We start from the raw sequence: 23,406 nt of genomic DNA on the forward strand, positions 1-23,406 counted from the left end.
GACCAGTAACCTAGCAAGTAGATATTTAACACACTGCAGACTCTGAAATGGAAAATCTATATAAAACCAAGTGTATTGCTTTATACCCCCTTTAAAACTGCAATGAGAAATGGGTAGGAAGTAATTAATTGTAAAATAACCTTATATAATAATTAGGTACAAAAATAACCTCCAATAAAACGTATGGGTATAAACCACTCTGAAAGAAAAGACATGACATTGTTTTTGTATAAAAGGGTTATGGGGTCAATCCAATAATCCATGGCACAACAAAAATCACACAAAACGTGATCATTACCCTATAGGGTAATATGTGTGATTTTGTGTGCTGGCCTGCATTGAAAAGCTGCAGAAAATTACATCCTTCTTAACAATAGTATTGACCCCCTTACAGGGTTTTAAGTTATAAGTGAAAAAGGCATAATGTTAGCTTGTTAGAAGATACCCTACTGTACAAAGCGTTGTGATGAAAAACAAGTTATAAGGCGCTACTCAGAGCATTTGCTTTACTGACCTTCCAGTCAATTTTAGCATTTAGGGGTATTCAATTAGTGCCAGCACTTTTATTGTGTTTTTTTTAATTTGTTTTATTTTAGGGCAAACACATTCTTTCTATCCAGTTGGAGGGCCCCAAATTTTCACCTAGTAGAAAAACTCAGACGTGGGTAAAAACTTCTGGATCTGCAAACTAGCAGCTGATTCACGTTTTCCAAACTCTGCCAGCGGAATTGCGTCCATTTTCTCCACATTTTAAAGCATTTTTAAAATGCTTTAAAAAAAATGCCTTCGATAGTGGCAAAAACAGGCCGAATTGAATGGTTGGGGGTCAAGGGTCAAATTAGTTCTGTTTTTTTTTCACCTATGTCCAAAAAAAAAAAAAATTAAATAAAAAAATACACAATGGCTAAACAGCCTCACCTGCTGATGTGACACTAAAACAATTTTAAAAAACAACCGTAATAACTGGAGATATGTGCAATAAAGTTTCCAATAGAAAAAGCTTAGTGCCAATTCCACTTGCAGGTGTTCTGCGGCAATGTTACTAACATGGTAGAGGATGAAAGCACACCAATATTTCATCTCATTTATCAGGTTTTGAATTTACTAGAACGGTTCTGGCAGGCAAAGAGGTGCAAGATGGCACAATGGCCAGTGATCTCCTCAGGCTTAAATTTTCAGGAATCCCGCCTGTCAAGCAACGCTCTGCCCCCCAGCACTCTGAGTCCCCCAAGTTCCAGCACTCTCACAAATTAAACCTCGTTGCAGGTGGACGCTGATTCCAGACGGAGCACATGACAGGAAGAGCATGTGTCTGACACTGCCGAGCTATGCCAACATAATGATGGACATCGGATCTGAGGATAACACTGATGCCTCCGTCAGCACAACGCACCAAATGGCACTAGCATCACTTTAATTAACCAGGAATATGAGAATTCAGAAATATTTTATTTGGGCAACAAAGTTGTTTCAGAACACACAACATTCTACTCATATAAAAACGACAACACTTACCGAAGTTGTTTTGCATAGTTCTGCTCAACTTCTAATCTTTCTTTCACAAATTTTGCATACTTGTCCAAGAAGTCTAATCCCCATTGTGTGTGCTTCTCTAAATTATCAAACTGGTCCTGTTAAGGAAAGAGGAAAAAAATTAAGATAACATCACAACATAACATAATGAGTATATGCATAATTGCAGCAGTCTAACCTCGAATATTCTGTCTGCTTAAATGTGCAGAGTACAGAGAACTGCATATATAGCTGCAACGTTATCTCTACATGAGTAAGAGTGCAGGTTTGGGTCAGCATGCCCCTAACCTCCTGCCGTTTAATTCCATAGACCAGGCATGTCCAAACTATGGCCCTCCAGCTGTTGTAAAACTACACAACCCAGCATGCCTTGCAATAGTTTTAGCATTTCCCAGAAGCAAAACTGTGGCAAGGCATGATGGAACTTGTAGTTTCACAACAACTGGAGGGCCAAAGTTTGGACAGGACTGCCATAGACACTACTGACCTACCATGACCTAAGGTCTAATTATTTATTTAAAAAATCATCCCATTTATCAAACCATGGAGGATTAGAGGAAGATACACTAGAATGCTACTGAAAGTCAAAACAATACAACAACTCATATAAACCCCAATTTAAATGTCCCCAATACACTAGGATGACTCCGAGCAAAACTGTATCCAAGAAAAAAAAAAAATGACTTCACCTTGCAGAAAAAAAAAAAACATACATCTACAAGTAACATAACCAAGGAAGGGAACACATCATTGATCTATCTCTCAAGAGTAATATAATCCAGTGGGCCACACAAAGAAGTTAGATTGATGCACAGAAGCCATCAAATTCCACATGAGAAAAAATGTAGCCCCTCAATAGAACTGCAATTAGATCTTCGGAACCTCAAGCAACTAGACCTTTACATTACTCAAGCAAATGATTCAGTGGCCACTGGGAAACCAAAGCTAATTTGCATTTGATATGGTCTGTTACATTAATCACACTTTTACTAAATATCTCTAACACAGCTTTTGTGTTTATGCATGAGAGATAGCACATGTTGCATTCCGTATTAAGAAGCTCACTTAAAAATCTATCTCTCTATCTATCTCTCTATCTATCTATCTCTCTTTCTATCTATGTCAACATTAGAATGGTTCATGGTACGCAGAGATTTCTACCTATAATAAAGTATATGAAATGTGAAATCTAAAAGCATAATCACAATTTAACCATCCTGTGAATTAAAAAAAAAAAAAAAACACACACATGCAGGTATTCTTATATAGTGCACTATTCACTTGCAAAGTAAGAATTGCAGCACTCTGCAAATCATGTGTCTTCAACCAATGGCCCACCAGATCTTGTGAAACTACATGTTCCGACATGCAATGTCACATTTTGTCCTATAAGAGCATGCCAAAACTGTCAGGGCATGCTGGGAAATGTAGTTCCACAACATCTGGAGTGCCACAGGTTGAAGACCTGTGCTGTAAATAGTTCATGGTCAGTGCCATGTGACCAGCCTGAGTTCCATAGACTAACAAGATCATAACACCGACGACCAAACATTATTTTTAGGCTTGAAGCCTATAATAACTGGTGTGGATCACCACAAAAAAACACGTAAGATGGAATGGAAGGAAATGCTAGAACCCATATTGCACAAAATCTTGAAATATTATTAAAAAAAATAATAATTCCCTAACAGATACAGAAGAGTTCTCATGCACTAAACCCCCAATACATCATACTTCTTGCAACTGAGCAGTGTAGTGCTAAGACTTTGTATTTCAATTTTAATGGGCCCTACACACATGCCGATGTGTGCAGGGCTACCTAGCTATGCTAGGTCGGGCTGTTCTGCACCGCTATCGCCTAGCACACAGAGCTGACAGCCCACACACAGAGCGAGCTGTCAGCTCTGTGTGCTAAGCGAGCGGACAGCGCCAGTGTTCACCGGTGGGAGAACACTGCCGATGCCGATATTGATGGACACTGTCCATCAATCTCGGCCACCGATAAAGACGCGCGGGGACGCGCACGGATGCCGATACAGCCCCCACACATACACCGATGTGAGGGCATTTGCTAAGCGACTTTGCAAAACTAAGCAAAATCGCTTAGAAAATGCCTTAATATCGGCATGTGTGTAGGCCGTATAAGTCTTGCTCACATTGCAGATTTGGCAAAACCACACTCACAGTATACTAGACACACTGGCCTGAGACGAGACCGCACAGGAATTTGTATTAAAAACACACAAAAATGTAGATGAAGCGCAGCAAAACTGGTGTTATCATTCTCAAATGTACAAATGTCACACATCAGAGAAGTCTAGATAAGTAGTTTTGTCGCTTCCAGTTGCTCTATATTTGTGCGAATATGACACAGTGTGAGCACATGAAACACTCGGTTACGGTATTTTAGATCTACAATGTCTAGGTCTACAGTCATATGGTCGACCACTAATGGTCAACAGGGTCCAAAAGGTAGACATGAGTTTTTCATGTTTTTTTGTGGTCTATATCAACATAGGTCGACGTGGACCATGTCCCCTCCCCATGCATCAGGCTCAGTGCCTAGCTGCTCTCGGCACACTATTCTATTCTCCCTCCATGCCATAGTGGATGGTAGGGTATGAAATGCCGCCTGTTGGCACATGCCCGCTCGAAATTTTGTAAAAAAAAAAATGCATATCGACCTTTGGACCCTAAAGACCAATAGTGGTCAACCTTATGACTGGCGACCTAGAGTCAATCTATCATGAGACCAGATACCAAACACTATGTGGCCAAGTCACATGGGAGCTTGTGCGACAAGAGGGCTGTGGTCACGGTGTATAAGGAAAGCACAATTCTAAAAAAAAGTTTTTTTTTCTTTTACCCATGCTTACTTTACATTGCAGCCGATGGTGGACCCAACACATTCAGATTGCAGACAATCACAAAATGCAATTCTGCTGCCACCAACACATGTAGTTTTACGTACATGTAAGTACTAAAACCCATGCTTGGGTACATTTTTTTGTAGAGAAACTGATCTGTTTCAAACTTTCTGGAGGGAGAGACAGACAGAGCTAAAAACAGTCACAGCTCAAAGTGAAAGTACATTGCCGAACCCGTCATTTTGACGGGTTTTTAACTAGTCATTTAATAATTTGTTCATAATCTTTGATGGGAGTACTGTACCTTAGGCTGACACAGTCCTTATAATTAAACATCCTATTTGTGACTATACCTCTGTTACATGACTATCTATCCATCTCAAATCTGACCTACCTTTGAGGAGAGATGTATCAAACCTTCGAAAGTTTATCCAAATCAGCTTCTGTCATTTTATAGACTAGTGGGAAACGGCACTTCATTCTCCCGATGGTTTGATACATCTCCTCCTCAGTCACTGATCACGGAGCTTAACATCTTAAGGAAGACATTATACAGTAGGAACAAGAATGTTAATGTCGACCATCCCTGGCTTACATGAATGACTCACGTTAATGAGTAAATGCACTTAGCCCTGCTGACCGGATGCTTTCAAAGGCCTATTCATCAGACAGAGCAGGTTATATAATGACTTTTAAAAACAAAGAATATATTTTATTACCCCTGTATATTCAGCTGTAATTAACGGAACTTGTGCAATTTTAATATAAGGTTCAATATGGTGCATTAATCACAAGTTATACTTGGCACTAACACAAGAAGCTGCTGACATGGTCCCAGTGGCTGGATCTCACTTCCTTTTCCAAAGCATCAAATGTATAGCAGAAAACATCTGGCCAGTTCTCCACTGCATGAGACACACACAATGTTATACAGTGATTTGGACTTGGAGCCCAGGCTAAATGCTCATCCAATTTTACAGCCGAATTCCTGCATTAGCGACACTCAGAGTCTGCCACTCACAGCGTGGAAGACGTTTTGCATGAGAAACACTGGTATACAGCACGGTCTTCTGTGACATTAAAGATATACACGTGTGTGGCTTGTGAGGCTGCGCAGTCCAAGCATGGGTGTTCCATTTCATTCCTTTGTCTGCATAAATGTGACTGCTGCAGTGAGAGCCAGGGGTAAAATGAAAGGAAATGCATATGTTCTACAATGGGTGGGGGGGGGGGGGGATCTTCGTTCTCTAGCGATGGACCAGATACCTAGTTTCAAAAAGTGGAACAGATACTTCCATAAAGTGTTCCAAGAGTTTGAACCGGTCTTTGCGCTGTGATATCTGCGTTTTGCACTGAGCATTGCATGTGCCAAAATACACAGGTACAAGCTATTTCAGTTTGCTGCTTTTGCCACTACATATTGTGGGGGTTATTCTCGTCCATTCGCAAGGACCATATGTTCGCATGGGGACCGCATTTCTGTGCATGTGCCCGGTGTGCGTGGCCACGGTGAGCAGACTGTTCGCTGTGTGCACGCACCCAAAGCTGCGACCAGGTGGCATGGGGCGGCGGCAGATAGTCGCGCCCATGGGAAGGTCAAGTATTTTATGGGCGTTCCCATGGAAATCGCCCGGTGACGTGGGCAGCCAGCTGATATCACCAGATGCAAAGCAACAATTGCATTACAAAACACAAAATATATAAAACATACAAGAAATGGTGAGAGGGACAGCTGTGTTTGACGAATACCCCTTTCAGACAGAAAAAAAGACCCGGGAATTTCCCGGCTCTTGCCGTGTCGACCCATGTTTTTCTTCTGTCTGAAAGGGTCAACACGGGTCTAAAGTTCCGGGACTTCGACCCAGGTATTTACCTGGGTTTTTCCCGTGTCAGACACGTGTTTGCGGCTGTGTAAAAGGGTCCGACCCGTGTTTTTCTCCCGACTATTGAAAAATCATGCTGATTGGCTGATCTTTTCAGCTTCCCTGATTGGCGGAGCGGGCGTGGCAGTGGCGTGCAGCGCAACACTGGACAAAATCAGGGCTCTCCTCCGATGCAAATACCTGCATCGAGTGGAAGCCCTCTTCACCAAAAAATGTGCCTTCCTCCTCCTGGCATAACACTGTGCCAGGTAGCACAGTGTAAGCATCTGCATAATGCTCTGATTTGCCGTAAGCAGCAAAACACACAGAGCACTCATGACCTCCAGGTTCTGCAACTTGTCAGCCATGTTTAATGCAATGCAGTGAGCAGACACCTCCCACTTTTCATGATCTCATCTCTGTGTGCCTTTAAAACTGTCCTTTTCTTATGACACAGAGTTTTGCAGGAAAAATCTGGCTTCTGTGTGAAAGGGGTCGACACGGGAAATACCCGGGTTTTTGCTCCTGTGTGAAAGGGGGTCAGCACCTTGCTGCCTAGTTCTACCCGGGTTTTTGTATCCGGTTAATACCTGGGTTTTTGGGATTTTTCGGTCTGAAAGGGGTATAATATGTTTATTCCACACCAGTGACAACAATTTTGCAAAGAAAAATTGTTAATTTATTTTCATGGCAATGTAAAAAGGGCAAAGTGCTTGGTCACCATTTTAATGCTGGTCGCTATTGAAGGAGCAACAGGAAGTTTCTCTGTAATTTCTAGATGTAAATGTGCCGTGCTGACGTAGTTCCTATGAATTCATAAGATATAGGGGGGTATTCAATCCCCGCCGCCATTTTCGACAGGGGAAATAGCGGCGGGCGCCTATTCAATGCGGTCTTGCCTGACAGCATTAGAGCGGCAGATCGAAAGCGAACGGGCCCATTTTACAGAGAACGGCCGTGAATTGTCGCAATCACGGCCATATCGAGACAACCCACAGTTGTTTACATGGCCACGCCCCCTTTTCGATGATCGACAGGCGGGACATTGAATCCCGCTTGACGATATGCGGTTGAGTAAAACAAAAAACAGGCCATGGTCACAGCTGTTAGAACGGATCAACAGCTGTGACCCTGGATTGAATCGCCCCCTTACAGTCCACTGTCTTTCTGGGTCCACTGCAAAAGTTTATAAAACCGTGGCTATTCACTGTAAAAAATATTTAAAAAGTTTAATTATTCTGTCTAAGATTCTCCTCAGCTTCAGGTAAGGATGTGTGATATCTAGGGTGCTCCACGATGAGTTGGGTTGTCAAGCAGCTATTACTGTATCAAGGGGGATGTCGCTCCCCGAAAATAAATGCAATAAAAAAACAGATGTAACTGCGCTGATAACCAGGTGTCAAATAAGTAAAACCATTTCACATTTAATAACACATTAAAACCACAAATAAAAAAAAGCATACTGCATGAATTGAAAGTGTAAATAAATCACCCACATTGGACAAAGTCCAGGTGAAGATATTGTATGTGTCTACTCCTATGGTGTCCTGGTGGGGGTAAGGGCCTTCAAAATTACAGAACCAGCTTCACTTTGCTATCCACGGTCACTACGGACAAGACTTCTATGTTGGAAGTGCTTGTCCACTGTGTTAAGACCGCAGGATTACACTGGTTTGGATGAATCACAAGCTGCAATATCTTGATTCCGATTGGTCCGCCCATTCAAACACTAGGGCCCAGATTCTGAAATCGATGCTCTAGCTTCCTTTGGTTTGTTTTTTGTCTGGTATTGCTCCCAAGGCATTATGCAGATACAGGTACAAGCCTTTTCCTGGGGTACAGCCATGTCTCGGAATGAGAACCAAGACACCCACTTTGAGCATCTTTAGACAGAATCAGGCCCCAAATGTTATTTCAGAGTACAGAATCCTAGTAGCGTAACTAAGTGACCCATGCAGACACATTCCATTGGCATTACAGTATACATGACAACTTCCTCATACTACAGCAATCATTCCAGCCAGAAAACACATCATGGAAAAATTAAAATACTGGAATTAATAGGATGACTTTATTATGAGCAATCAAATATAAATCTCTAAGAAAGAAAAGGCAACACGCTTTGAGCTAGTTACATAAAACAGAAAAACATTTCTGGGATGAAGGTCACTTTTTTTTAACAGAAAACCTTTAGTGGCACATCGGGGCAGATGTATGAAGCAATGATAAGGGAAGAGAAGATAGCCAGTGGAGACGTTGATTAATGTGGTCAGGAGAGGACTGCACTGTCCGTCTAACAAAGGTCTTCATAAAAATTGTACAATAAAGAAGTAGAAGAATGATTAAACCACAATTGCAATAGGATCATTATGAAATACTGATTTAAATTGATTTTGGCAGTTCTGTTTTTACTAATTTGAGATGGTAGCGGTACAATAGTGTGAGGGACAACCAATCTCAAGCTGCAATCTAGTAATTGGTCCTGATCATACATTTCCTACCATCATAATCCTCACCGATAAGGAAAAACCTTTACACTGTAATTTTGGAAACCTATTTCGCCTGCCCTTTGGAATTATAGAAGAAATACTGCTCTAAAATATAAATACTTAGGTTTTTTTAAACCAGTAACATTAAACCTAGTACAATACATTACACATAGTACAATCCTGACACTTGAGCAACAGGATCAGAGATTATGGTTACTTAAGTCAGTTACTCAAGTTAAGAAACTGCATCCTTCCCCCGATCACTGAAATTTTAAATATAGATCACATTAACTGGCAGAGGGTATATTTTGGCAACATGCAAGCCAATATCTCTGTAAATAGGAATGGTATGATAAGCAAAAAAGTTTCAGCTCAGAGAGAAATATATGAAATATGCAATTCTCTACACGTCCATTTTAAAATAAAACCACATTGATTAGTATAAATCTAAAAGCCCCCATACACTGCTCCGACTTGTCTAATGCACAAGTCAGACCAGTTTCCCTTGAACTCCCCGGGAGGCTACATTCGACTTACAACTCAAATGTGCCATTTTTACATATGATTTATCGCATGTAAGAGGACTCCTGGGCAGCTGCTACGGGGCTTCAAGGGAAATTGGATGTGATACATCGCAGTTGCTAAAATGAACCCGCCATATGCAGCTGATAGTCCAGAACGCGCATCTGATCCGATGTCAAACACCTCAGGTTTAGACAATTGTCAGGTTATATAAAATCAGGCCAATCCGATGGAATTGGGTGAAAACAGACCAAATCAGAGCTGTGTATCGGGCATCTTAAATCTTCAGCTTGAATTTGCCCCTAGGCAGGAAATTATAATTAGAAAAAAAAAAAAAGTAGTCACCACCAAGGACAGTATTCAATTGTCTCTGCACTATCATTACAGCTCACTACCCATGGGGTACTGCACTATCATTACAGCTCAATATCCATTCCTGGTCCCATCATGGACCAGTAATATTAACAGACCTTTCCTTATGCATGTCGTTACTAGGGCCAAACCACACCACATTCACTGCCGACGCCAATGTGAGCACGAGTCCTCAATACTAGAAGAACGGATACTAGTGATGTTCAAAGCTCCTAGAGGTAGGCTGCTTGCTCTTGAATATGTTTTCTGACTACAAAACCACCATTTTCACAAAATGCATGCAAATGTAATAAAATTGGTCAAGGATTGTACAAATTCACTGATCTGCTTAGAAAATCAGGATTATATACCCCACTACAATTACTTTGATTCACAAGTACAGAATTCCTTCAGATATCCGAGTAGAAGTTTTCAAGGAACAGTTCCTATCAACAGGAAACAAAAGCTTACATCATAAAGGTATACTAAAGCAACAGGTGGACCAATAGTTAGCTGGGCTTTTATTTAGTGACACTATTCTGTATTTCCTTGAGGAAATTATACTTCCACTAGACAAAAAACGAAAATGAAAAACACTTTAACCCCATTGCTGCAGAGCATATTTAGTCACCTTTTGGCAATCCAACATAAATATCTGTAATTGACGACAAATAGTATGCTATGCATTAGATTTCTTCCCCCAAATAAAAAATACTAAAAATAAAAAAGGATGGGAGAGTCTTTCCTTTATCTCTTCAAACCCTTGTAGAGCTTAGGACACGGGAGTAAAAGGGTTAAAAAGACAAATATGTTAAAGCCTGGATTGTAACTTTATATATTAGCACCACTCAGCAAAAAGTTCTGATGGGCCCACCTCACATCTTTAAAGCCATACCTACCCATGTTTGCTCCATGCCAAGCTAGTATGTACTAGAAGCAATATGACAATATTTAGAATTACAGTACAGTAATTGTATCTTTTTCCCTGTATAAATTCCTTATAAACCCATATTCACTGATACATACTATTTAATTACGTACATTCAGGAGTGGGATGTACTAACGACAAACTGCAGTTAAAACTGTTTGCCGGAAAATATCTCTTGTATCAAGCTCTGGCAAGTAACTTTCCAGAGCTTCTACCCCATAGGTAGCGACATTAATAGATGGTGTTGTTTATAATTTTCCCAAAAAGTTATCTACAAGATACGGCCTGTACAGATGGTGTAATGGTGAGCACTACTGCCTCACAGCACTGAGGTCATGGGTTCAATACCCACCATGGCCCTAACTGTGCAGAGTTTGTATATTCTCCCCGTACTTGCGTGGGTTTCCTCCGGATACTCCCACAATCCAAAAATATACTGGTAGGTTAATTGACTCCCTAAAAAAATTAACCCTAGAATGTCTGTGCATGTACATGTGGTAGGGAATATAGATTGAACTCCACTGGGGCAGGTACTGATGTGAATGTTCAAATATTCTCTGTAAAGCGCTGCGGAATCTGTGTGTGCTATATAAGAAACTGCTAATAATTAAATCTACAAGATCCCTCCAAGTATTCCCACAGCTTGGACATGCACATTACTCCCAGGCCAAGAACCCAGAAAACTGGATCCCATTGGCTCGCATTCATGGGGTCAGAGAATTTAAAAACTTTTTTACTAAGCAAATATCATTTATTAAAAGATATTTAATGGAAATAACTATATTCTATCTAAAACAGTTCCCAATAAGTACAACATTAACCATTTTACAGATTTGATAAATCATAATATAATTGATAAATCAAAATAAAATTTACTGCAAATATACACTGCAGAATCCTGCTAGTTTAAATATTTGTAGAGATCTTTTTTTTTTTTTTTCAAAAGTATGAATAGTGGAATTTTATTTTTTTAATCTTCCTGCAGGTTTGAAACTTACTGCCATTCTCCAGAACTCACAGTAACATGTTTAAGTTTGTGTTACCAGCGCATTCCAATTTATTTTAAATAGTAATCTGACATGTTACAAATTCAGAACAGATGCCAGTTTTCCCCTCTTCTGGAAAGGATTACTCTATTCTTCTCATGTTCCTCTGGGAAAGGCATTGTTAAAATGTCATCGCCAAGTCAATTTGAGGAGGTTGTTTTGCCTCATCTAGAGAAGGAGATATATGTGGTGCCCATGTAATTTCTCCAATAAGGAATAAAAAAAAAAGCATTTGGAAATAGGAAGATGACCCAAGAAAGGTTATTAAAAAATCAAAATATAAAAAAGTACCCTGCATGATCAATATTGAACCCATGCACTTCTGGAAAATCATCCAATCCCATTTAAAGCAGCAATCCCACATATCGAACAGCAGGAAGAAAAAAAAAACAAAAAACAACGAACATCTAGCACTTGTGTATTAAACCCGCGCCCAAAATTTCCATCGTACGACATCGTATTGGTCGCATGCAATGCGATGTGTTTTGAGACGATTTTTAATTGTAAAGGCACCCTGATGGGTGATTACTATGTTAAATGCCCCCATTGTTAATGCCACCCGAAGCGTGGCGAGCGCAGCGGTACGCGTCCTCCGACCTTTTCATACCCCACTATCCACGTCGGCGTTGAGTTGACTTTAGATAGGGTGGCGAGCGCAGCGAGCCCGAAGCGTGGCAAGCGCAGCGTGCCCCGCGAAGGGGTGCGGATGACTTCACATGTAATCCGCGTCCCCTCGCGGGGCGCGCTGCGCTAAAAATAAACTCGACGTGGATAGTGGAAGTATGAAAAGGTCGGAGGACGCATACTGCAGCCCCTCGCCACGCTTCAGGTTGGCGTTGATAGTGAGGGTGGTGTTAATATTGGGGGTGCATTTGACATAGTAAACCCTTATCAGGGTGCTTGTACAATTTAAAATCGCATCGCATGCCATTTTAATGGCATGCGATGCAATATTTTATTGTACAGTGCGGGTCTTTGGACCTGAAAATCGGGCCCCATCGCATACCTTAATTAGTGGTATGCGATGCGATGGGCGCCGTGATAATACACAAGTACTGAACATCTTATTTGCAAAAGAACTCTAGAGGGCAAATGATCATGGCTGATATAGGCTTTTGGATTCCCATTTTCTCTTAAATGTCCCAAATCAGACTGGTTACTACGCTTCAATGTCTCAGACTATCAGCATGTTATGTGATCGTAGAGTGGGGGAGGAGGACACCATGAGAACTGGGATGTGAATGGTTTTCTTAGAAAATCTGTAGAAGTATCAGTTGTTAATAGCAGCTAGAAGGCCAAAGCCAAGGAGTAAAGTTATAACCAGATTTACCGCAGCAGTGATTTAACCCCTTCCCGCCGCAGCCTGTTTTTGCCTTCCTGACAGAGCCCTTTTTTTCAAATCTGACAGGTATCACTTAAGTGGGGATAACTTTTTTTTGCTTTTACTTATCCCAGTGATTTTGAGATTGTTTTCTCGTGACACATTGTACTTCAAGTTAGTGGTAAATTTGGGTCGATACAGTCTGTTTTTTTGTGAAAAATACCAAAATGTCATAAAAAAATGGAAAATTTAGCAATTTTCAAAATGTTAAATTTTCTGCTTGTGAGACAAATAATCATACCACTCAAAATAGTTAATAACTAACATAGACCATATGTCTACTTTATGTTTCCATCATTATTTCAACATCCTTTTAATTTTTTTGGACACTAGGAGGCTTAAAATATGAATAGCAAATTCTCAAATTTTCAAGAAAATTTCAAACACTGATTTTTTTAGGGACCAGTTCAGTTCTGATGTGACTTTGAGGGACTTGTATGTGAGACACCCCCATAAATGATGCCATTTCAAAAACTGCACCCCTCACAGTATTCAAAACAGCATTTTGGAAGTTTGTTAACCCTTTAGGTGTTTCACAGGAATTAAAACAAAGTGAAGGTGAAATTTAAAAATTTCATTTTTTTTGCAGATTTGCAATTTTAATACATTTTTCTAAGGAACACAGTAGATTTTACTAGAGAAATGTGACTAAAAATTGATTCCCCCAATTCTTTTGTTTTCATAAATAACCTATATGTGGCCCTAGTGTGCACGTTGACCAAACCACAGGCTTCATAATAGAAGGAGCACCTACTTGATTTTGGAGCCTCCTTTTTATGAGATTATTTTTTAGGCACCATGTAGGTTTCTAGGCACCATAAGGTGCTAAAAGTTAGGAACCCCCCCACAAGTGACCCCATTTTGCAAACTACACCCCTCAGGGAATTCATCTAGGGGTATAGTGTACATTTCAAACCCCCAGGGGTTTCACCAATTTTGATACAACTGGGCTGTGCAAATGAAAAATTACATTTTTTACACAAAAATGCAGTTCTGGCTCAAAATTTTTCATTTTCACAAGGAATGAAGGAGACAAAGCACCCCAAAATCTGTGCCCCAATTTCTCCCGAGTACGGCAATGCCTCACATGTGACCAAAAAATACCATTTGGGTGCATGGCAGGACTCAGAAGGGAAGGAGTGATTTTTGGAATTTGCAGCTCCGATTCTGGTGGAATGAATGGTGGGTGCTATGTGGCATTAGCAAGACCCCAGGGTATATATAAAAAAACCAAAAAAACCTGCACCCCCAAAAAGTTGCTGATCAGTTAATTTATACTGATCAGCACAAAAGGGGGGGGCAGCAGGGGGGGCAGCAGTCAGTTGCACAGGCAGCACAACCTTTGGTGCAACTGACAGGTATATATATAAAAGAAAAAAAAACAAAAAGTTGCTGATCAGCACAGATTTACTGATCAGCACAAAAGGGGTGCAGCAGACACAAAATATAGCACTCTCTGTCACGATCTGTGACTCTATGACACTGCAGCAGCAGGACACAGGAAGTCACAAGATCCAGGAAGCATCCAGCTGCTGGCAGCACGCTACCAGCGGTGATCAGGTAAGTATCAGGCAAGGTATGTACAGCACGACAGAGTGGCCGGTGACCGCTCTGCACGCAATTCCAGACCGGAATGGCGTCTGCAGCGCAGTCACCGTTAGTTTAAATCACGCGCCATGGCTGTGATTGGTCCGTCGGTCCGACGGACCAATCACAGCCTTGGGGGCAGGTGGGGTTAGGTGTGGTCATCACCAGTGACCCCCTCACACCCGGCGGTGATTGATCCCTGTGTTACCGAGCGTCTGATTCGCCGGTAACACAGGAAAACGCTGCGATTGGTTGTTCACATTGAACAGCCAATCGCAGCAATCGCCGACGGGGGGGCGGCATCGCCGCCCCCCCTGGGCATGCTGGGACATGTCTGCTGTCAGGGACAGCAGACATCGTCCCTCTGTCACCGCGTCCCTAGACGCGGTGACAGTTTAAAGTCATGACGTATATATACGTCATGTGTCGGGAAGTACATCCCGGCCATGACGTATATATACGTCAAATGTCGGGAAGGGGTTAAAAAAAAATCCACACCTTCACTTTTCTGTGGATTTTGCGGCTTTAAACGTTTTAGATGAAAGCAGCAGTATCACAATTAGGCTGGCCACACAATCCAGTCACTACACAACTGGTTAATTTCACAGCTACAGTACACCTCTGAATTCATTGCTGCTGTGTGAAGTATAGCTGGGTACACATCACATGAACATTTCTAACAATATACATGGGAACGTTATCATTAATAATGTGCATATCTTTCAGAGTGTACCCACTATAGAGTTAACTATGTGCACTACCGCAGATTATTAATGACCCTCGTTGTCTAAACATGCCGTCATTGCCAACTAGGTGCATATTGTTCAGTGTGTACGCAGTGTGAGCGATACAACGTTCTGGGTGTGTATGAACTACATTTTTTATTCTGGAGCTCATTATCAGTAAGGATCATGTGCAAATATTATAGTGTGTACCCAGCTTAAGCTCACGAAAAAGGTCGACCAAGATTCGGGAAGGTTCTCAAGGTGCATTATTGGGCATCAGAGATTTTGACACTCACCTGTGTGCTGCAATATTGGAATAACTATGAATATTATTATTATTAGTTATATCATGCTATGTAAGGTTTACTACAGGATCCTCCAGTAGGAAAATGGATGACAACAAAAGCCGTAAAATGCGGCTTCATCTTCTATATCAAAATAGTCATCCATAAAGAAAGTCCACATTGTAGATTAGTAGGTTTTATATATTTATTAAAGGGTAGCGAAAATAGATTTTCAGATCTGTGCTCTGGTAACTGGATTCTATAATTCAATTTGGTAATCTATAGGATCTATAATTCATAACTAACCAGCCAATCAATAATTAACCTAAGCTTGCACTGTGGTCATGATGTAATAAAGGTTGAGAACAATGATAACATATCCACACATTCACCTGTTTACACATTGTGTTCAACATGCCATATACTGTTTTAGCCTCAGGCTCATCAGCAGCCACAGTTTTAGCCACTTAAGCAATTTTTTTTAAATCTCAAAAAATTGCCTTCTCGGTAATTATCAAATCAGGTTAAGAGTCCTTTTAAATACATATCCAACACTATTTATGTTTTAAAATGATAATATTTAAGAAAATACTAAAAATATATATAATTTATTTTCTTTGAGATACAGACGACAGTAGAGGAGCAAGGAGGTTCCTTTGATAGTGTCAGTTTCCAGCAGCCGCAACAGTAGTAGGTTATGACTGGTCACATCAGATGCAACCATGTCAGGGAAAGCCCAGCCTGGTGTGGTCGCATAGGATGTGACCACGCTGGGCAAGTATTCAATAAATTCTACCGCACATAACATTTAGGTAGAGATTTCTTGGCAGGCACACAACCAAAGTGCTACTCTTTACATCTGCACACGGGATGCCGTTACGATGACTGATGAAAATGCTGGCAGCCAGCATCTTGATTTTAAGTTTGCTACAGTGTTTTAGCGCAACACCAGTGTGGAAGGGGTTCGGTTTAGGTATTCGTCCGGGGGAGGGGGGGGGGTTAGTATAATTAACTGTCAAGATGCCGTTGGCATGTTGTAGGCATACGGATTCCCCACACATTATCCATGTGCATCTGGTTTTGTCTGAAATGTGATATTATGTTGTACCATAACTTGAAAAGGTGTGAAAACAAGACCAACCTCTCTCCCTCTTCAGGTGTCCAGCATATTTGCTATGACTAGGGTTAACAACTGCAATATTCACTTTCCTAAGGTTTATTAAGCATAGCATGTTTGTCTATGGCCCAGAATGAATTGACAATTGTCCTTTTGAATAATACATTCATACAAATGTTTTCCCTAAATACATATTTTCCCAAATTTCTGGAATAGGATGTGAATGGTTGTATTCCCCATTGGTACTATAAGCACAGTTCTCCCCTTACATCCTGCAAGTTGGATATTTCCAGTGACCCCCTCGCTCCTCGGGACGTCAGACTGGGAAATGCGGCTGTACGTGCAGCTGCAGAGCTTGGGTCATGAATAATGCACTGAAGGGAGTGGAAGTTTATAAACACACTTGGGATAGCTATGTAATTACGGAGTGCATGAGCAATACTCCGTGCATTTCCAAAGTAGTGACACATTCAGTTTGACCAAAATCAATGGCCTTCAAAGACATGCTTTGCAAACCCATAATCCCCTCATCTGACACGTGGAGTCCCAGCCGGTCTACAGACTAAACTCTAAGTAGTGATGAAGACGGAGTTGCATCCAATATACCAGATTAGTCATTTAGCCAGTAATTTTAGTTCTTTAGAATAACTACTGGGAAAAAAGGCAATTGAATTTTCCCCCAAAGGGATACAATACATTCAGGCACCAATGCCGTAGGTAGACACATTGCCATTAGCGGCCTCCTGAGGTGGCAAGTAGAAATTTGGGAAAAGTTAGTGTTTTGACCGCCCAAAAAGGTAGTTGGCCCTTAACAGGACTTTAGCCAGTATGGTGTTTTTAGGCATGACTAGAGTGATAATTAATCAGCACCCAAAATATCAGACTTTCTCCATCATCCACCTATCAATTAGCATCATGTACCAAAAACAAAGCCAAAGCCCTGAATTTTCCCTTCAGACTGCAATTTTTTTTAAATTCCATCATTGTATCAGAAAGACAATTTAGCAGAAGTTACACTGTGTTCATAGAGCATAATATGGGATTAAAACCTACACATTTTAAAGCAGCTGGTAATATTAAAAGTTGAGGATGTAATATGGAAAACAGGCAAAGTGTTGCTCAGATATTTCACATTCCAAATGTGAGCATGCAGGTCTAAAATAATAACAACCAGCTAACACAGGAGGTGTGACAGACGCACACCTCCCACACCAGTATCACACAGCAGACTTCTAAACAAGGATTTTTTTTTTTTAAATGCGGTTCGCAACAGTGACATCTCACAACAAAAAGACCAACTCACAAAAAAAAAAAAAAATATATATATATATATATATATTATTAATCATAATAAAAAAAACCTCTAGTTGACCTTTGCTGCAATGACCTTTTGTCTATGCTGACCTAGATACTGTGACCTACCATAAGAGCTGGGCAAGCATGTACATGAGGATGGCTGCACATAAGGTACAAACTATTCAGTTGTGGGTCAAAAATCTTTAAAACATATCATACAATGGTTTATTGTCAATGAAAGGAAATCCTGAAAACTAGGGGCCCAGGCTCCAGAACCACAATTCAGTACTGTTACTATGTACAGTTTATTTTGCAAGACACCATAGTTCAGCCAAGGTTTGGTATGAGCCTATTTAGCATATTATGTACCAGAGCTGTTATCTCAGATCGCCATGACAGAAATACAATGTGACTTAAAAAATATTTCAGCTGCAAGCTATGACATGTCTACTGTGCTCAATGCACAGCAAACTCCATTTAGCACTGCTAGCTACTGTAGATCCATGATGTCACTTAGCATAGCTGCAATGTATCTCTCCTCACAATTGTGACTAGAGGTCATACGAGATAAACAAGATTATTAATGGGACCATTAATGCGCACACACCTTCAAAAGAGGTTTAACAATATATTACATTCCACTTGACAATCCAATGAATAATCATCAGAGCAAATGTGCTTTATCAACTGTAAATGCAAGAAACTGGAGGGAATTCAAACATAGAACTGTTTATCTAAAAGTTCTAGATTTCATTGGTGGAAGCAGTGCAACAAAAATGATAATTTCTTAGAAAAACTTTGAGAAAAGGTAACGCTTATACCCCTTTCACACTGCACTTGTTAAACGGTATATTGCGGTTTTTTCCCCCCAATTTTAGAACGTTTAAGGCTGCAGTGGGAAAGCACCAGAGTTCATTTACCGGTTAAAGATGCCCGGTATTTCAAAACGTTTAAAAAGCAAAGTCCTACACGTTTCAGAGCCGTTTTTTATGTAGTGAGAATGGCTCTGAAATGGTATTTAGTAAAAAACATCAGATTACAAACCTGTGATAGGCTGTCCCCTGCATTCTTCCTTGAAACGTGTTCAGGGCATTAAACGGGTTGACTGATGTGAATGGCAATTAAAAACGGTAATCTAGTGCAATGTCAGGGCTCAGACCCGTTTTAAATACCATTTCAAAATACCGTTTTTTAAAACATTTTAGGCAGTGTGAAAGTGGTATTATATGGGACTGTGCTGACGAAGAGTCTGCAGTGCATAAATAGTGATCACTATCACTAAAAATGCATATCTAAAGCCAAGTGCACATCAACATGTGACAGCTTTCTGGCCAAGCACAGAACAGAGATTTCATCTTTTTGAAAATAAATAAATTGCATAGATGGCATTACGGGGACTGCAATTAAAAGGTCAATAATAATGTTGACACCACATTATCGACAGTGTACAAAATGTTGAAAGGCAATGTGGCGACATTCTGAGAATACCGACATTAGGGTTAAGCTGCAGTCTTAAGTGTTTGGGAGCAGACAAATCATCACTGGGCAGTCAAGGGAGGTGGTATATCACTGTTCACATGATGAATGTTGCCATGAGAACACCCAATCCATCTTTGGGTCCCTAGCAGAGATTTTTTATGTAAATCTAAGACCCTAGTCCAGTGATGGCAAACCTTGACATTCCAGCTGTTGTTGAACTACACATCCCAGCCACAGTTTTACTATTTGGCCATGATAAAACTGATGGAGTTGTCAAGGTTAGCCCTCACTGCCCTAGTCCATGGCTCAATGAATGGCATTTGCAAACAGTGTATACCATGGGTCTTCAACCTATGGCCCTCCAGATGTTGTGAAACTACATGTTCCAACATGCATTGCCACATTTTTTCCTATAAGAACATGCCAAAACTGTCAGGGCATGCTGGGAAATGTAGTTCCACAACATCTGGTGGAGGGCCACAGGTTGAAGACATGTGTAATTCATCATCATCATCATCATCATCATCATCATCATCATCATCCCTATCCAATCAGGACTTTTGAATTCACTGGCACCAGAGAAATTGAATTTGAAGAGATTGGGGAAGGGGGATATTCAGTTTCAGGAATATTTGGGGTTTTGTTCCATTTTGTTTTTTTACTAGGTCTTCAAAATATTTTTAAATTAATACAGCCAATGGCTTTGTGATGAAATAGTAAAAAAATTACACATTAAAAAAATAAATAAAAACTGAGAACTAATAAAATCTAGGGGGAAAAAAAGAAGTGGAATGATTTTATACAAGCTGCAGAGAAGAAGCAGAGATCACAAATAACCAGGAAGCAGATCTCTGGTAGGTGGTGAGGAATGCAGAATGTCACCCATGTGTCTAAAACATTCGGACAAGCAGTGAATGTCTGGAAAGCTGGGCGGCCAGAGGCAATTATCTTCATTTGTAAGAGGAGCCGTTTCTAACTATAGATTCACACAATAAAATAAATCCAACCGTCTGCAATGTGTGAAAATACGGGCACTGAGTACCTTGCACAAAAGGACATCTACTGTGCTTGCCTACTTTTCTGGAAGCAGAGGGAGACTCTCATTCTCGTAAGAAAGCAGGCGGATCTCAAGTATCCTGCCAACTTGCTAGTGAACGACGGATGAGGAGTGAATTTCCGGGAGTGCGGACTGTGTTCGGAAAGAACAGGGTTAAGTTAGGGATAGCCATTAAACATCAATGATTCGAAATCGATGGTTTATGGCCAATGTCAAATACTTTGCCATCGATGGGGAGAACCAGATGGTTTCTGATGGCAAAGCAAAACCGATTTTTTTTTCTCAAAGTGCCGGGACACAGAGCATAGCTCCACCCCTGATACCCATGAAGCCCTTGGGCCGTCGGTCAAAGAAAATGGATGACCATCGATAGTTTTACCTTTGTGTCACTTAGTCAAAAACACTGGTAAAGTTTCAGTCAAATTTCACAAATTGTAAGGATTAGACAGGATTAGGCTGTGAAACAACCTGACAGCCCTGCACAACAGCAGGAAGCAATAATGCAATCTTCTTCAGTTTCAGCCTATACATAGTTCTAGTTCTTGTACAAGACTGTGTGGGCGACATGTAAGATGCTGTCATAGGATAATTGGTTAAGTCATGGTAATACCAGCATTATAAATAATTGTTTTTGTATAACCAGTGTCTGGGTGAAAGAAAGGAAAAAAAAAAAAAAAAAAAAAAGTTTACACACGTTGGCCTTCCCTCTGAGTCTCATGTACTTTCAAAACGCATGAAGTGAACTGAATGCAAATGTATGCCTGAATTCTGAGTCTAAAGCCCTGTACACACTGGCTGGCAGCTGCTTCCGTGCTGAGCAATGGGCTTAAGCATGCTCTCTCAGTAAATCACGCAACACTAGCGATGCACCCCGCAATGCTGTGTGTTGAGCGATCGGGCTGCAAGCACGGTCTTTCCCTGTGAGCCATAGAGACACGAGGCACTGCACTTCGCCTTCTTTGCAGGGCATACACCCTAAGCGATCTGTGCTCCATTTCTAAGCAATCTAGTCAGACTACTTAGAAATGGGGCTGAAAACACCCCGTGTGTATGCCCCTTAACACATAAAAGCAAATGCAATGTCCCACTCCAGCTGTAATCATCTTACACCATGCTAGCTGCAGATGATGGGACTGAAATTGGTGTCCACATTACATACAGAATAGGTAGTAACTTTGGCTGCATGTCAGTGTTGGCTCACAGAATGGATCTCTTATTTGCTTATGCCCTGTTTCTGCCCCCTTGCAACTAATGACTAGATGCTTCTGAAGCTGTACTTGCATACCATACATTATCAGGTCTAGTAAACCAGTCACCCCCAAAGCCCACCCATACACTAGTACAATATGGCCCTTTTCAAAACAATTTTGACGCATTAGCCTGATAAAGTTGTGTGAAATAAGTCATTCTGATCCGATGCGCGGTCCTATCTGTACTGGGCTGGATCCAGAGAGTCACCGCTGAGCGGTGAATGGCATTGCTGGGCGGTGAATGGCACATCCTATGCAAATTGACAGCATACAAATGTATCATATGTGATCTAGCTGCCAGGGAGCTCCTTGCCGAGTTATTACATGCGAGGCTGTATGAGATGAGATACCTCAGCCAAGTGTATGACCACCTTAATGGTGGTGTCCTAATCAGCCACAGGGGTATATTCAATTAGACTCGGATCCATTTCAACATGTATTTGTCGGAATGAATCAAATACAATGAGAGGCAAAATTCGACTGTCTGATTTGGCGGTTACTGTGTCCCCTTCCTGCTGCTGCGGTCAGCAGCTCCCCGTGGGTGTGAAATGGGAGAGAGGAGCCTGCCCGGGGGCACCAGTCACTTCCAGGACCATGTGAGTAGCTGCAGTGGGAGCAAAATGCCAAGTGAGCACCAGCACCACCGCTGCTGGGGACCCAGCACCTTCCGCCCAGCCTCATCTCTTCAATCCGACTTTTTTTTAAAGTCTGATTGAGATTGTCGGAAATGGGCCAAAACCTGATGAATCAGTTTTCAACAAAAGCAATCGGGTTGGCGGCTATTCTACCAATCGACGTGGTTTCTGATTGGGTAAAAAAAAAAAAAAAAAAATAACCTTGAATAGGTTGAATAATGGATTCGACTAAAAAAAAAAAAGTTGAATTGAATATAGCCCGAATATCACTCCGAATGACATTTAACTGCTGATGTGCATCTAAGCACAACACAGGCTCTGACACTCTATACATGTCCCAGCACAACCTACCGCCCATCAGCTATGTGGCAAAGCACGTGGAGGGCTTTTATTTTCACTACACCTACAGAGCCACATATAGTCAGGGCCTGCTACATGTTGTAAGTGGTGGCTGTTTCCAGGTCTGTACTTCCTCAGTCTGCCTTGTAGATCAGTTTAAGAGGTGTTCGCTTTACCTCACTGTTTGACAACACAGGGCACTGTAGTACCTTAAGAAACAAATAATATTGTTAGAGCTACAAACTCCACCATTATACTGTACTTGGTGATAATGTAGCACTTTAATTATACCAGATAAAAGGCTAGAGAATAAGCATACATAGGGAGAACAGTACATAATGTATAGAATAAGATTAACTGTACTCTGCAGTTGGTCAGATCTGGAACAAACCTTTGAAAGCTGGAACTCTGCCTGGATTAGGGACAGTTGGCAGCCGTGGGTATACAGTGCGGTTTGGAATTCAGCACTTCAGTGGGTGGGAGATTGTAATAATAACACAGGAGTGGCCAAGATAGTAATCCAAGTCTTCTGCCCACAAGATAGAAAATATGTATATATGCTACTTCTGACAAAACAGGTAACTTTATACAGCCACCTCCTGGTAACCTAAATCAGTAATACATGTTAAAAATGCACAACTGTATGAACTATAATCAT

The 23,406-nt window shown here is 41.0% G+C and overlaps 1 protein-coding gene across 3 annotated transcripts in view; it reads right to left on the bottom strand.

The window, feature by feature from the left end:
• FNBP1L (formin binding protein 1 like) overlaps window positions 1-23,406 on the bottom strand; it is a 98,492-nt gene that overhangs the window by 49,611 nt on the left and 25,475 nt on the right. For all 3 annotated transcript variants that reach the window (XM_083157078.1, XM_083157077.1, XM_083157079.1), the window contains exon 2: window positions 1,516-1,631. In XM_083157078.1, coding sequence (XP_083013204.1) covers window positions 1,516-1,631 — 116 coding nt within the window. The remainder of the gene's footprint in view (window positions 1-1,515; window positions 1,632-23,406) is intronic.

This window comes from Crinia signifera, chromosome 8, assembly GCF_055691185.1.
Source record: "Crinia signifera chromosome 8, ASM5569118v1, whole genome shotgun sequence".
Lineage (NCBI taxonomy): Eukaryota > Metazoa > Chordata > Amphibia > Anura > Myobatrachidae > Crinia > Crinia signifera.